The sequence below is a fragment of the Thalassophryne amazonica genome, chromosome 5 (genome assembly GCF_902500255.1).
Source record: "Thalassophryne amazonica chromosome 5, fThaAma1.1, whole genome shotgun sequence".
NCBI lineage: Eukaryota > Metazoa > Chordata > Actinopteri > Batrachoidiformes > Batrachoididae > Thalassophryne > Thalassophryne amazonica.
The window spans coordinates 14,309,391-14,326,564 of NC_047107.1; the positions used below are offsets into that span (position 1 = coordinate 14,309,391).

Genomic DNA, 17,174 nt, shown 5'->3' on the forward strand with positions numbered 1-17,174 from the left:
TTCTCTGAAACCACTGGATCAATGAAGCTGAAACTTGGTGTTCCTACCCATGAGGACACCAAAGTTTGTTCAAGGCATTTCCCATTTGATTTCAAATATGGCTGCCATGACAGCCATATTGAAAATGCCTCCTAGAGCCACTGGTCAGCAGTTTTTAAAGATATCGAGCAGAAATTTTGTACATAGGTAGCTGCATATATATATATATATATATATATATATATATATATATATATATATATATATATATATATATATATATATATATATATAAACCCCATTTTCAATGTGAAATGTAAATAAAAAATTACGATGATTTGCAAATCTTCATCATATATTCAATTGAATACACCACAAAGACAAGATATTTAATGTTCAAACTGATGAACTTCTTTGTTTTTGTGCAAATATTTGCTCATTTTGAAATGGATGCCTGCAATACATTTTAAAAAAGTTGGGACTGGGCAACAAAAGACTGAGAAAGTTGATGAATGCTCAAAGAACACCTAATTGGAAACAGGTGAGTGTCATGATTGGGTATAAAAGGAGCATCCCCAAAAGACTCAGCCGTTAACAAGCAAAGATGAGGCGAGGATCACCACTTTGTGAACAACTATGTGGAAAAAAATAGTCCTCTTCACGCAGCAGTCCAGCCTTTCAGAACCCATTGGTGATGGTAGATTCCATCACGCTGCTCCACGCTGTTAGGATCCACTGACAGACATCAGAAAATGATGCTCGGCCACCTGCTCTCTGAGTGTTAACCCAGTCCTCAAGAACATATTCAAGTTCAGGCCATCTGCTTTTATGTTCTTTGAAAGCCTTTCTAGTCTTTTGGCATTGAATGAGTTCTTCCTGCTGCCTTCTCCAGCGCCGAACCATAGATTAATTCACGCCAAGCTTACGTGCAGCAGCTATATTTCCTTCCTGTACTGCCAGACCGATGACCTTCAACTTAAATGCGGCATCATATCAACTTCTTCATGTGGTTTCCATGATGAGGGGGTATGGGTTTGAAAAAAATTGTCGTGCATGTGCTAAATGAAAATTAGAGCTTTCTTCTTTGATTTCCAACTTTGACTTCCCACCTGTCTCGTTTTTTTCACTTTCTGCTAATGCGCCCCCTGGCGGGTGAAGAAAAATCCACAGAAAAGCCGCACCTCAAAGCCGCATGGTTCAAAGCACGGGAAAAAAGTAGCGTCTTATAGTCCTGAAAATACGGTAGTGTCCTCAGTTCCCAAACACTGAGTGTTGTTAGAAGGAAAGGTAATGTAACACAGTGGTAAACATACCACTGTCCCAACTTTTTTGAAATGTGTTGCAGGCATCCATTTCAAAATGAGCAAATATTTGCACAAAAACAATAAAGTTTATCAGTTTGAACATTAAATATCTTATTGTGGTGTATTCAATTGAATATAGGTTGAAGAGGATTTGCAAATCTTTGTATTCTGTTTTTTTTTTACATTTTACAAAATGTCCCAACTTCATTGAAATTGCGGTTTTATATGTATGTATATGTGTGTGTATTTGTGTGTATATATAGATAGATATACAACCCCTGGCAAAAATTATGGAATCACCGGCCTCGGAGGATGTTCATTCAGTTGTTTAATTTGCAGAAAAAAAGCAGATCACAGACATGACACAAAACTAAAGTCATTTCAAATGGCAACTTTCTGGCTTTAAGAAACACTATAAGAAATCAGGAAAAAAATTGTGGCAGTCAGTAACGGTTACTTTTTTAGACCACGCAGAGGGAAAAAAATATGGACTCACTCAATTCTGAGGAAACAATTATGGAATCACCCTGTAAATTTTCATCCCCAAAACTAACACCTGCATCAAATCAGATCTGCTCGTTAGTCTACATCTAAAAAGGAGTGATCACACCTTGGAGAGCTGTTGCACCAAGTGGACTGACATGAATCATGGCTCCAACACGAGAGATGTCAATTGAAATGAAGAGGATTATCAAACTCTTAAAAGAGGGTAAATCATCACGCAATGTTGCAAAAGATGTTGGTTGTTCACAGTCAGCTGTGTCTAAACTCTGGACCAAATACAAACAACATGGGAAGGTTGTTAAAGGCAAACATACTGGTAGACCAAGGAAGACATCAAAGCGTCAAGACAGAAAACTTAGTAATATATCTTTTTGTAGCATTGCTCATTGGCTGTTTTCATTTTCGGCTTGGTGTCAAAAGAAATTAGTCTCGAGAGGTTATTATTTGCACTTTCACTTTCCATTTGAAATTCCCCTTGGACTTCCCATGGCCTAGTCTTTGTGGGATAATTGGGATTCATGAGTAATCCCCAGAACTCTCATATTTGTGCTCATATCCTATTAAATAGTGAAATTCTTGCTAATAAAGTTTCACCTAATAGCAGCTCGGGAACTAGTTTTGATGTTGTGTTGATATTGTTTGTCAGCTCTACAAATCAATTTCCCACATCTTTGTTTGAGACCCTTGTGACATATCAAACAGAAATACCCCTGAATGCAAACACGTACACAAAAGAATTATGTTTGCTGGTATAATTGTTGCCTCCTTCACTTGCAACGGCACTAGTTTGGACTTCATATTGACAGTGCCAGTTCCCATTTGAATTCAGTGCTTGCAGTCAATGCTAGGCCAGTAATTTCAATTCAGTTTATTTCATTTCAGTAGCACCAAATCATAACGTTGCCTCAAGGTGCTTCACACAAGTAAGGTCTAACCTTACCAACCCCTAGAGCAAGCACACAGGCGACAGTGGTAAGGAAAAACTCCCTCTGAGGAAAAAACGTCAAGCAGACCAGACTCAAAGGGGTGACCCTCTGCTTGGGACAAATTACACACAAATTACGAAACAATTCACAAAATGAATATACAGGAAATGCTAACAGTGCACAGGACAGGAGGGTTTCGGAAGCAGACACCACCCCCATCCCTGGATGGAGCCGCACCTCAAACAGAGAGAAAAAAACAATCAGGCGGCTTAAAGGCAACAAATACAGTATAATTTCTCAGCATTTAGAAACAAGAAAAACAGAAGAAATACTAAGGTGATCGCCGGCCACTAGCCCCAAGCTTCACTAAAAGACCCAGACTTTAGATAAAGTTGAGGCCGCGGCACGCTCCGTTTCCTAATAAAATTAATTTAAAGGGTAGAAAGCATAGTAACATACTATACCAGTATGCTAGCCATACGAAAGGGAAAATAGTTGCATCTTAAGTCTGGACTTGAAAGTCTCTACAGAATCTGACTGTTTTATTGATGCAGAGAGATCATTCCACAGAACAGGTGCACGATAAGAGAGAGCTCTGTGACCTGCAGACTTTTTATTCACCCTAGGGACACAAAGTAGTTCTGCACCCTGAGAACGCAGAGCCCATGTCAACAATACTTGTTTATTTTGTCCAGCTATGTACTTACGGGCTCTGAAAATGAAAAGACTATATAAAAATAGCTGTAACCCATAAATGGTTGCTATTTTTGTTCAACCCTATGAATTAAAGCTAAAGTTCAGACTTTAAACACATCTTCAATGTTTCATTTCAACTCCATTGTGGTGTATAGAGATAAAATGACAAAAATTGTTACTGTCGAAGTAATTTGAGCTTGACTGTCCTTGCTTCCAGTCCTCATGAGCTGAAAAATCAGACTTCTTCCATGGATTTCTATAGGACTGATATTTCTTTCATATATCAGCATTGAGATGTAAAGTTAGCACATTTGTGTATTGTAAATATGTATCAAATGCCACAGAAGATGCTGTTAACTCTTGTCAAAGTCTGGTTTTACAGCTCTTTCTGAAAAGTGATGGTGGTTTCCCATCAAGCTAAGATTGAGCCCCCCCACCCCAATAAAGGCAGTAGTATCCATTGTTGCTGTATTAATGGCTGTGTTTGACTCCACATCAGACATACAAGGAACATCTGGAAGGCCAGAAACACAAGAAAAAAGAAGCGGCCGTAAAGGTTTCCCAGAGCAGCAGCAGCAGCAGCAGTGGCAGTGGGACTGGGATCTCAGCCCGCAGCGCACAGAACCAGCTCCGCTGTGAACTCTGTGATGTGTCGTGCACCGGTGCTGATGCTTACGCAGCCCACATCCGTGGAGCTAAGCACCAGAAGGTACAGCCAAGATCTCTTACAGCTTGACGTTGGTGTTTAATTATGCAGATTGTGTTGTCATACATATTTTTGCAGAAAGGCAAGTTATTGATTTTTCATTTTTTCCATGCATTGGTCATTGACAGATTTCAAAAACAAATTTATTGATATCTACATTGTTTTTCCCCCCTTTTATAAAAAAAAAAACCCTGAAAGGTTTTCAGAAGAGAACTAAAAAGTAAAAATTGAAATAAAATAAAAAAATATGGAACCTCTGTAATATTTTGTTAGATCTATTCAAGTTTTTTTTTTTTTTTTGAAATGCTGGACTTGTGCAAGAATAGGTCATGCAAAGTTGCCAGGTTCAATAAAACAAAGCAACAAGTGACATGCTATAACAGAAAATAAAACTACAGGCTTAAAAATAAAGAAGATTAAAAATCTGAAACTAAACAAATGTCATGTCCTAAATGTAATGCCCATTTCCCACACCTGGTAACAGCCAAGTCAAATAGTCCTTTTCTGTTTTTTTGTTTTAATAGGGCAAATCTGGCACCTGATGCTGTTTTTGGTGTTGCCTCTGTCAAAGGTCCAAGTGCAGTTACTTTCAGTGTTACCTCAGGTCCATGAAAACAACTGAGAAATCACTCAGAAATACTTTGAAATAGTCACACATATACACGCTTAATGAACAAAATAATATACAAATAATGAATGTTTGAGTTCAATGGTGCAAATATTTCATAAGGCGAAAGCTGTAATGTTCCGTTCAACTCGGCTTTGCCTTGTTGAATGGTACATTCTAGCTTTCACTGAATTAAATATTTGTTCCATTGTAATAATGTAAAAACATTCATTATTTGTTTTATATAACGGCTAAAATAGATCCTTGCTATTTTGATACTAATTTATAAACAACAGAAAAGGGACTTACATTTTGGTGCATCGCTGTTGCTTTGACAACAACAATCCAACGCAAACCTTAAATAGGAGTCCAGAAGTAATTCTGACGATATAGTCTGTGATGCCATGCACTGACTTTATGTACTTCTGAAAAAAAGACTGTACTTCCTCACTCCAGTGAAAAATCATGTCAGAACTTTGTCCACCTTTTTTTATTCTAACTTCATCCTCTTAACAGCTGTTCATGCCCCAGGCGGCTTACGTCATAGTGGATGTTTTTTGTGTGTGCGTGTGTGTTAGAAGAATTAGCACCGTCAATTAGGTCGTTCACATTGTCGTCGGTCAGCAAAACAAACTCTGCCATATTTAGCTAAACACCGCCCCCGCTAGTGTGTGCATGGGCTGGGTTTGCAGTGTGCAATGGTACAAAACGTATGGAACCAAATTGCACGTTTAGAAAGAATAATCCACGTCACGTGACATACAAATCACCAATCAAATGACAAGGATCCACTCAGCCCTTATATAATTGATGACATAATATATAATTACAAAAGGAACAGTATGAAACCTTACTATTAGAAATGTTTTCCACAATATATGTTCATGTTATTGTAAAATTCAGAAAAATGTTTACTGCGTAGTACTGTAGACAATCACTGTTTACGTCAAATACTGTAACTCCGAAATTAATGAAATCGCAAGAATTGGAGCTCATAATTACAGTATGTAGTCACTGTCACCATCAGTGCATGTGTCCCCCTCACCGTCAGGCCCTGATTTGCATGTGAAGCACTCACTCGTTCATCGAGCCATCTAAAACCTCCCAGTTGTCAGTTCGTTGTGACACTGCATTATTGAAATATTCCAACTTCAACATGTTCTTGAGAGGTTGTACTTTGCCACATCCACAGCAATCAGAAGTATAATCACAGCCTGTGAATCCACAGAGTCCCAAGAGTCTGTTAGGGGTGGGCATTGTAGTCTCACAATGATATCATGATATCTTAAGGAAACTTGCAATAACAATGTTTATTACTATACTGAATAACGATCAGAGGCTGACACGCTTCTCTCACTTTCAAATGTGTTGCTTGTGATGTGCGCTCGGATGCACCTCTTCAGGATATAAAAACTATTTTCCTTGATAAATACGGATACTAATAAGTTATTTTGGTAGTCCAGGGAATCATGATTAATTTGATGTCATGTCTAGACATGGGCCGATAACTGGTTTCACGGTATACCTCGGTATGAAAAAGCCACAGTATTAAAACCACTAAAATTTTCCATTATACCGTCCCTAAGGTATGAGCGGGTTATGCCCTTCCCCCTGGTGCGCACCTCTCTCTGTTTGCAAACAGGCAACGAACATTAGCTAGCTTTGCATCATGGCTGTAGGAGGTGAAGCCTGCACTGAACTTTTCCCTCCATCTAAAAGTAAAAAGTTACCGGCTTTTTCGTTTTATTTTCTGCGGAATAGCCCTTCAAACCAAAAACAGTGGCAACAAAGCTCCGTAGCTCTGGCCTGTGTCGAACTCAGAGCGATTCAAGATACCCGCAAAGGATTACATGGAAGGAGTAAACTTTGTCAAGAAAGACAAATACATCTGTTCCAAGCACTTTGTTGGTGATGCTGGGCCAAGTATTAAGGAGTTCCAGACCTTATTCCAGCCACGTTTCTCCCTGTGCAAGTAAGTCATATTTCCCACGGGGCAGATGCTTCATGTCTAAAAGAGAGACTATCATTTTGGTATTTTCTCTAAAGTTATCAGTGGTATAGTACTCCTAGCGGTAGACATCACTTCAGTTAGTGTGCCTGAATCATGCGCGCTTCATATGCAAACAGCCATAATGTTGTTAAAGCACATTTTAAAGCTATACATAATACCATGAAACCGCAGTATTTTTGTCCACGGTTATCATACCATCCAAATCTCATACCGGCCCATGCCGTGTCGTGTAATTATCAGTAAAACAACCCGAAAAAAGAGAGCTATTTACACAGCAAAGGGTTTAACACAAAAATCTGTGCATAAAAAGGAAAGGTTCATCTGTAGGTGGCATTGCATCATCGTGGTATGCTCATCATGCAGTTGAGTTTGTGCTGCCTTTCCATTTCATATTGAGGTCAGGCTTCAGAGAATATGGGTCTTGCACTTTAACTGTGGGTTCGGTGCACGGTTCAGAAACACAAAAGTAAAACTTAAGTGATGTGCATTTAGGGAATTGGACAGTAGTGTGTGTGTGTATATATATATATATATATATATATATATATATATATATATATATATATATATATATATATATATATATATATATGAAAAAAAGTTCTGGCCTGTCAGGGGTTCTTGTTGGACTGCCAACCTGACAGGCCTATGATACTGTAGATGAAACACTGAAGTGAGCTTATATAATACGAAAAGCTGACGCGAAAGCAACACAGATGACTGATTGATCAGAGAGGATCACTGCTATCACTGACTGTCATTTTATAATACTAAACAAAATGCATAAATCAGAATTTGGTGGGGGATTTTTTCTTCAACATTTTAGTGCATCTCTTAGTGTTTTTGTTCTGAATTTTAATTTACAGGTTGTGAAGCTTCATACCAAACTCGGTAAACCGATTCCATCTACTGTGCCCAGCACTATCAGTCAGACCTCATCCTCCGCCACAGCTGCTCCCAGCAAGACAGTTGGTTCAACCCTGGGCAGCTCCGGTACCACTACCTCTCTGTCAATGGCTGCTACGTCCTCATCCGCCACTTCCAGCGCTCCCTATCTGAAGCCAGTCAACATAGTTGGCAGCAGTGTGGCTAATATGAAGACCACAGGAACCAGCAATCTCTCTACTGTTAATTCATCAACAGTGAAGAAAGTCAGCACTCCCAAGATCAATTTTGTTGGTTAGTACACATAATAAGAAAACGTTGGCTTTTTCTTGCTTTCTTGCCTTTGTGGAACATTACATCATATTTCACCAAATATTTGAATTGGCCTGGCTTGCATCATAATTAGTCGAGTTGTATTGTAAAGGGTATTTAAGGTGGCCATTGGCAAATGTTTTCCCTAATGAGTGGAAGCATGGGAGCCTCTAAACAACTCTCAAATGACCTGAAAACAAAGATTGTTCAACATCATGGTTTGGGGGAAGGATACAAAAAGCTATCTCAGAGATATCAGCTGTCACTTTCCACTGTGAGGAACATAGTGAATAAATGGAAGACCACAGGCACAGTACTAGTTAAGGCCCGAAGTGGCAGGCCAAGAAAAATCTCAGACTAGAGAAATTCGTCATGAAATGCCCCACGCGCGGTACTATTCTCCATGTAAAGTGCAGTAATATGTACATGTGTGGGGTAGGTATTTTGTTGAAACCTTATGTGTTTGATGTAAACTGGGATACACTGGAAAAATTGGAGATTGACATTATATTTATATAGAGGATGTGGCCAACAGTGACCATAAAAAGTCAGTAGCCTTTGAACAAATGCAACTATTGGTAATCTAAAAGTAGGTCAAAGTCACTGGACTTCGAACCCACGCGAAATACTCCTCCAAAGCATGTACCCACCAAATATGAAGTTTCTGCGAGCAATAGGTGCCGAGGTACATGGCGGCGAACAAATTTCAGGCAAAGGATTTGACAGTTGTGACCTTGAAAAGTAGGTCAAGATCACCTGCCTTCGAACCCATGCGAAGTACTCCTCCAAGGCATGTACACACCAAATATGACATTTCTGCGAGCAATAGGTGCCTAGCAACATTGCGGCGAGCAAATTTCGGACGGACGGACAACCCGGTTGCTATATGCCCCGCCTAGCAACATTGCGGCGAGCAAATTTCGGACGGACGGACAACCCGGTTGCTATATGCCCCGCCTCGCGGCACATAAGCTGAAGTGAAGGATGGTGAGAATAGTCATAGTCAACCCACAGACCTGCTCCAAATACCTACATGATCTTGCTGCAGACAGTGTCGCTGTGCATCATTCAAATGTACAGCGCACTTTGCACAAGGAGATGCTGTAATGCAGAGGAATCCTTTTCTGTGTACACAGCAACAAAGTCGCTTGAGGTATGCTAAAGCACATTTGGACAAGCCAGCTTCATTTTGGAATAAGGTGCTGTGGACTGATGGAACTAAAATTGAGTTATTTGGACATAACAAGGGGCGGTATGCATGGCTGAAAAAGAACACAGCATTCCATGAAAAACGCTTGCTACCAATAGTAAAATTTGTAGGTAGTTCCATCATGCTGTGTGGCTGTGTGGCCAGTGCAGGTACTGGGAATCTTGTTAAAGTTGAGGGTCGCATGGATTCCAGTCAATATCAGTAGATTCTTGAGAACAATGTTCATGAATCAGTGACAAAGTTGAAGTTGCGCCGGGGCTGGATCTTTCAACAAGACAACGACCCTAAACACTGCTCAAAATCTACTAAGGCATTCATGCAGAGGAACACATACAATGTTCTAGAATGGCCATCTCAGTCCCCAGACCTGAATATTATTGAAAATCTGTGGTGTGATTTTAAGCAGGCTGTCCATGCTCAGAAACCAACAAACCTGAGATGTTTGTAGAGAAGAATGGTCCAGAATACCTTCAACCAGTGGAAGCTATAGGAAACATTTAGAGGCTGTTATTTCTGCAAAAGGGGGAATCTTATTTATATATATATATATATATATATATATATATATATTTCTTTCTTTCTTTCTTTCTTTCTTTTGGGGTGCCCAAATTTATGTACCTGCCTAATTATTGCACACTTTCTGTAAATCCTATAAACTTCATTCATGACGGATGATCCAGACAATCAATCAATCAATCAATTTTTTTTTATATAGCGCCAAATCACAACAAACAGTTGCCCCAAGGCGCATTATATTGTAAGGCAAGGCCATACAATAATTATGTAAAACCCCAACGGTCAAAACGACCCCCTGTGAGCAAGCACTTGGCTACAGTGGGAAGGAAAAACTCCCTTTTAACAGGAAGAAACCTCCAGCAGAACCAGGCTCAGGGAGGGGCAGTCTTCTGCTGGGACTGGTTGGGGCTGAGGGAGAGAACCGGGAAAAAGACATGCTGTGGAGGGGAGCAGAGATCGATCACTAATGATTAAATGCAGAGTGGTGCATACAGAGCAAAAAGAGAAAGAAACAGTGCATCATGGGAACCCCCCAGCAGTCTACGTCTATAGCAGCATAACTAAGGGATGGTTCAGGGTCACCTGATCCAGCCTTAACTATAAGCTTTAGCAAAAAGGAAAGTTTTAAGCCTAATCTTAAAAGTAGAGAGGGTGTCTGTCTCCCTGATCTGAATTGGGAGCTGGTTCCACAGGAGAGGAGCCTGAAAGCTGAAGGCTCTGCCTCCCATTCTACTCTTACAAACCCTAGGAACTACAAGTAAGCCTGCAGTCTGAGAGCGAAGCGCTCTATTGGGGTGATATGGTACTACGAGGTCCCTAAGATAAGATGGGACCTGATTATTCAAAACCTTATAAGTAAGAAGAAGAATTTTAAATTCTATTCTAGAATTAACAGGAAGCCAATGAAGAGAGGCCAATATGGGTGAGATGTGCTCTCTCCTTCTAGTCCCCGTCAGTACTCTAGCTGCAGCATTTTGAATTAACTGAAGGCTTTTTAGGGAACTTTTAGGACAACCTGATAATAATGAATTACAATAGTCCAGCCTAGAGGAAATAAATGCATGAATTAGTTTTTCAGCATCACTCTGAGACAAGACCTTTCTGATTTTAGAGATATTGCGTAAATGCAAAAAAGCAGTCCTACATATTTGTTTAATATGCGCTTTGAATGACATATCCTGATCAAAAATGACTCCAAGATTTCTCACAGTATTACTAGAGGTCAGGGTAATGCCATCCAGAGTAAGGATCTGGTTAGACACCATGTTTCTAAGATTTGTGGGGCCAAGTACAATAACTTCAGTTTTATGAGTTTAAAAGCAGGAAATTAGAGGTCATCCATGTCTTTATGTCTGTAAGACAATCCTGCAGTTTAGCTAATTGGTGTGTGTCCTCTGGCTTCATGGATAGATAAAGCTGGGTATCATCTGCGTAACAATGAAAATTTAAGCAATACCGTCTAATAATACTGCCTAAGGGAAGCATGTATAAAGTGAATAAAATTGGTCCTAGCACAGAACCTTGTGGAACTCCATAATTAACTTTAGTCTGTGAAGAAGATTCCCCATTTACATGAACAAATTGTAATCTATTAGACAAATATGATTCAAACCACCGCAGCGCAGTGCCTTTAATACCTATGGCATGCTCTAATCTCTGTAATAAAATTTTATGGTCAACAGTATCAAAAGCAGCACTGAGGTCTAACAGAACAAGCACAGAGATGAGTCCAAAGTCCGAGGCCATAAGAAGATCATTTGTAACCTTCACTAATGCTGTTTCTGTACTATGATGAATTCTAAAACCTGACTGAAACTCTTCAAATAGACCATTCCTCTGCAGATGATCAGTTAGCTGTTTTACAACTACCCTTTCAAGAATTTTTGAGAGAAAAGGAAGGTTGGAGATTGGCCTATAATTAGCTAAGATAGCTGGGTCAAGTGATGGCTTTTTAAGTAATGGTTTAATTACTGCCACCTTAAAAGCCTGTGGTACATAACCAACTAACAAAGATAGATTGATCATATTTAAGATCGAAGCATTAAATAATGGTAGGGCTTCCTTGAGCAGCCTGGTAGGAATGGGGTCTAATAAACATGTTGATGGTTTGGATGAAGTAACTAATGAAAATAACTCAGACAGAACAATCGGAGAGAAAGAGTCTAACCAAATACCGGCATCACTGAAAGCAGCCAAAGATAACGATACGTCTTTGGGATGGTTATGAGTAATTTTTTCTCTAATAGTTAAAATTTTGTTAGCAAAGAAAGTCATGAAGTCATTACTAGTTAAAGTTAATGGAATACTCAGCTCAATAGAGCTCTGAGTCTTTGTCAGCCTGGCTACAGTGCTGAAAAGAAACCTGGGATTGTTCTTATTTTCTTCAATTAGTGATGAGTAGAAAGATGTCCTAGCTTTACGGAGGGCTTTTTTATAGAGCAACAGACTCTTTTTCCAGGCTAAGTGAAGATCTTCTAAATTAGTGAGACGCCATTTCCTCTCCAACTTACGGGTTATCTGCTTTAAGGTACGAGTTTGTGAGTTATACCACGGAGTCAGACACTTCTGATTTAAAGCTCTCTTTTTCATAGGAGCTACAGCATCCAAAGTTGTCTTCAATGAGGATGTAAAACTATTGACGAGATACTCTATCTCCCTTACAGAGTTTAGGTAGCTACTCTGCACTGTGTTGGTATATGGCATTAGAGAACATAAAGAAGGAATCATATCCTTAAACCTAGTTACAGCGCTTTCTGAAAGACGTCTAGTGACAACCAATGATTTATAAAGGAAAATCATGAAAATAATCAGAGGTGCCCAAACATTTACATACAACTGTATTTGAAGCAGTTGGAAATGACATGGACCAGTGGTTAGCATGCTGGGTGAGGGCTTTGTATCCTTAAACTTTTTATAGATATGGTCATTATTAGATTGGATATTAGATATATACTTTATTGATCTCACAATGGAGAAATTATGTTTACACTCCAGTTACCTCAGACAGCAATTAGTCCACAATTATTACTTGTTTACCGTAATAATGGTACACATCAGAATTAAAGGCAACACATACACATTTGACATAGTTTATGTGCACTAAGTTTGAAGAAGTTTATCCAAATTGAGGCAAGTGGGTGAAGGCCACGCAGCAACCCTGAGTTGCGACGCCAACATCAGCTTGGGGGGGACGTGGGCTTGCAGCTAAAACTGCACCGCCCCCGCCGAAGGGAAACGGGATGACAGTGGGTGTTGATGGGGGAAGGAGGGGGTGGGGGGGATGGAACATGCTTCAGTCCTGTGAAAAGCAATTTATTGTCTTTATGAGATGAGATAAGAAACAACCAGTGTTCTCCAGGACGAAACAAGTCCCTCAAGAGGAGACAGTTGGGCGATTTGACCTTCAGCTTGATAAGCCTGTAATGTTATTGTTGCAGCAGTGAAATCACTTTTTAACAGTTCCACTTGCACAACCAAATCCCAATTATGAATTAAGAATATTCCCAAATATAAATTAAGAATATTCACCGGCCTCTGAAATCTTCAGCTTCAACTGCAAGGCACGCATCTGCTCTAAGATGTGATCCAGTTTGCGTCTGAGTTCAAGAGTCATCGCAGTCTGAGAATGCATTGCCTTGCCAACCTCGTTAATCATGACGGACAAGCGAGGGGCCGTCGTTCTTGATGCCAATTTTTCGGTAGATAAGGGCAGCACATAAGCCAAAAAGTACCAGCCCTGCTACCATGAGACCTAAAGTAAGTCCCTTCGGCTGCTCCCTTGTTTGCACTTGGGGTCGCCACAGCAAATCCAAGGTGGATCTGCATGTTGAATTGGCACAAGTTTTTTATGCCGGATGCCCTTCCTGACGCAACTCCACATTACATGGAGAAATGTGGCAGGGGTGGGATTTGAACCCGGAACCTTCTGAACTGAAACCAAGCGCATTAACCACTTGGCCACCACCCCTGCTTCCCTGCTACCATGAGACCAAAAATGAATAAATCCTCGACATCCTCAACGGAGAAAGGCGCCAAGCATGCAACACGCCAAGACCCCCAGGAGTCGAGGACATAGCCTGCGGGATACGTTCCATCTGGGCAGGTAGGATCCCCCAGTCCTGACCTTCTTTTAGAAAAAATGGTGTCAGTAGCATTCAGAGACCAACTGATCAATTCCATGGTTAATCCATTAGTAGTCCAATAGATCCAGAATCCAGTATGATTTGAGGAATTCACAGTCTGGTGAAATAGGGACTTGAAGGTTAAAGGCAGAGAACAGAGATAAGGGAGAGTGGAGGAGATGCGACCGCCCTCGTTGGAGTCCCAAGCTGACAAATTGATACCCTTATTGATACTGTGTATTCTGTCAATACTGATCTGGCATTATTGCGTTTCCTTCGCGTTTGTATCAGTGGTCTTAACTGTGATGTCTGTTACTCCAGCATCCTGTTTCAACTGTTGTCTTAATTGGACATCCAGGCTCCTTTCTTCCATGAGTATGTTCCCATAGGACTACTTCAGAAGACGGCAACTTAGGATACAGTTTTTGGGCATCATAGATGCTAGTGTAAATGAACCAGCAAAAAGTTAGCTCATTCAGTTACATGAGTGTTTTATCAACATGAAAGTAGTAGTTTTCCTACAAAGTTGTGGCAAATAATTTAATTACAGTTTTTTTTTTTTTTTTTTTTTTTTTAGTTAGGGCAGGGGTGGTGGCCAAGTGGTTAGTGCACTTGGTTTCAGTGCAGAAGGTTCCCAGTTCAAACCCCACTCCTGCCACATTTCTCCGGGTAATGTGGAGTTGCATGAGGAAGGGCATCCGGTGTAAAACTTTTGCCAAATCAATATACAGACACATTTTGGGTCTGCTGTGGTGACCCAGAGTGAAAAATAAGGGGGTAGCCAAAGGGACTTACTTTTAATGGCAGTTTTTAATTTTGTTTGTTTTTTTGTTTGTTTGTTTGTTTTTGGTGATGAGAGCTATGCTGTAGCATTAAAATTAAGTTTTTGCTTTGGCTGATTGCATCAATGGCCTCGACTCTGTCAGTTTGGCTAACACTGGAGCGCATCAGACAAACACGGTCATAGATTCAGGGCACGCTACTGCTGCGACAGTTTGTTTTAAACTTGGGCAGCATGATTGCTCCCTCAATTCCAATATCCAAGAGCATAACCCTCCAGATATGCAAAGTGAAAAATTGCTAAATTGCACAGAAAATGCTAAAATTTATTCAATCCTTTGAGTTGCAAAAGAAATGTTAAAATACACTTCCCAGTACTGTGTTCATTAAACTTTAGGTAAATAGAAATACAAGACCATTTGCTCCATTGGTTAGGTAAACAGAATTACAAGATCATTTACTTTTCAATGTGCATGGTCTGGCTATTGGGAAGGGTCAGGAAGTCCAGTGAATTGATGCCATCGTCATTACTGATAGGTTCACTGACCTTAACTTGGCAGAACATGTTTTGGTCTTTGTCGATCCAGTGGATCAGCAAATAGTTACTTATTTTGGCAGTGAGATTTACATCTCTTAGAACTCAGCCTTTGAGGTCAACAGATGTCTGAGCACTTATGGGGTCATGTGGTTGTGCCGTAGAAGTGTATGACATTGCTGATGTCTTTGTAGGAAGATGGTTTGGGTGTTCAAATTCTTGCTGCTTCTAGTCTTACTGTATGGTTTTGAAACCTGGACCATAACCACTGACCTAAGAAACTGACAGGATGTCTTTAGTACTGGTTCTCTCTGGGAAATCATTTGTGACAATAAAATTACCTTTTTGTCAGGTGAGTGGTTACTTGGAGACACTAAGACATACGACTTCATTGTGAGGGAATGTTATTACACTATGGCCACGTGGCACATTTCCCTCAGTGTGACTCAGTCTGCAGTGGAAATGCAAGAACCTAAAGGGATGCCTCTGTGTTACTGGTTGGAACGGTTGGACCAGTCAGATGCCTAACTTTTTCTCGAGCCACATGAGCAGAATTGGAAACCACTTGTTTATAAAGTAGTGACACTGGTTATCTTTCCCATACAGGTGGAAATAAGTTGCAGACATCATCAAAGTTGGAAGAGGGCAAGGCAGACCTAACCAAATCTGGGGTGACTTCTTTGAGTGGTCAGGATCCCAAGAATGAAGTGTTGGATTCACTGTCCACATCAGCGCTGGCTGCACTGCAGAGCGACGTCCAGCCTGTGGGTCACGACTACGTTGAGGAGGTAGCCTGTGTGGACTGCACTCAATACAAACACAATCAGCAGAAATGCACGTGAATGTTAAGCGTAACTTGTCTTGTGAAACGTATTTGCAGGTCCGAAACGATGAAGGAAAAGTCATTCGCTTCCATTGCAAGTTATGTGAATGCAGCTTTAACGATCCAAATGCTAAGGAAATGCATCTGAAAGGTCGGCGGCATCGCCTGCAATACAAGGTTTGTACCAAACTAATTTGTGAGTTCTTGTTTTTTAAGAATACTTGTTTGTTTTTTTGCATGCCCTTCTGTCTATTCCTACTGTTCTATGCTGCGATGTGACACTGAAATTTCCCCATTGAGGGATGAATAAAGGCTTTTCTTATCTTATAAATTAAAATTAGTTGTCGACTTATTATTTGGACATATTGCCAAGATTTTTATATTTATGTCAGACCTTGCTGATACAAATGAACCAAATACAACTTAAAATGTTTATATAGTGTGTGTGTGTGTGTGTGTGTGTGTGTGTGTGTGTGTGTGTGTGTGTGTGTGTGTGTGTATGTATATGTATACACACAGTTGTATGCAAACGTTTGGGTGCCCCTGATAATTTTCATGATTTTCCTTTATAAATCATTGGTTGTCTGGAGCAGAAATTTCAGTTAAATATATCATATAGCAGACAAACACACTGATATTTGAAAAGTGAAATGAAGTTTCTCATATTTACAGAAAGTGTGCGATAATTATGTAAACAAAATGGGCAGGTGCATAAATTTGGGCACCCTTGTCATTTTATTGATTTGAATACATTTAGCACTAATTATTGGAACGCAAAATTGGTTTGGTAAGCTCACTGATCCTTGACCTCCTTACACAGGCGAATCCAATCATGAGAAAGGATATTTAAGGTGGCCATTTGCAAGTTTCCCCTCTTTCCATCTCTTCTGATGAGTGGCAACATGGGAGCCTCTAAACAACTCTCAGATGACCTGAAAACAAAGATTGTTCAACATCATTGTTTAGGGGAAAGATACAAAGCTATCTCAGAGATTTCAGTTTCCACTGTGAGGAACATAGTGAGGAAATGGAAGACTGCAGGCACAGTACCTAGTTAAGGCCCAAAGTGGTAGGCCAAGAAAAATCTCAGATAAGCTGAAGCAAAGGATGGTGAGAACAGTCATAGTCAACCCACAGATCTGCTCCAAATGCTGACAACAGGATCTTGCTGCAGATAGTGTCTCTGTGCATCGTTCAACTATACAGCACACTTTGCACAAGGAGATTCTGTAATGCAAAAGAAGCCTTTTGTGTATATG

At 40.2% G+C, this 17,174-nt stretch overlaps 1 protein-coding gene across 2 annotated transcripts in view; it reads left to right on the forward strand.

Moving 5' to 3' along the window:
* Positions 1-17,174, forward strand: part of zfr (zinc finger RNA binding protein) — a 95,384-nt gene that overhangs the window by 38,468 nt on the left and 39,742 nt on the right. For both annotated transcript variants that reach the window (XM_034169730.1, XM_034169731.1), the window contains exons 7-10: positions 3,909-4,118; positions 7,600-7,912; positions 15,699-15,880; positions 15,973-16,092. In XM_034169730.1, the coding sequence (XP_034025621.1) occupies positions 3,909-4,118; positions 7,600-7,912; positions 15,699-15,880; positions 15,973-16,092 (825 nt within the window). The remainder of the gene's footprint in view (positions 1-3,908; positions 4,119-7,599; positions 7,913-15,698; positions 15,881-15,972; positions 16,093-17,174) is intronic.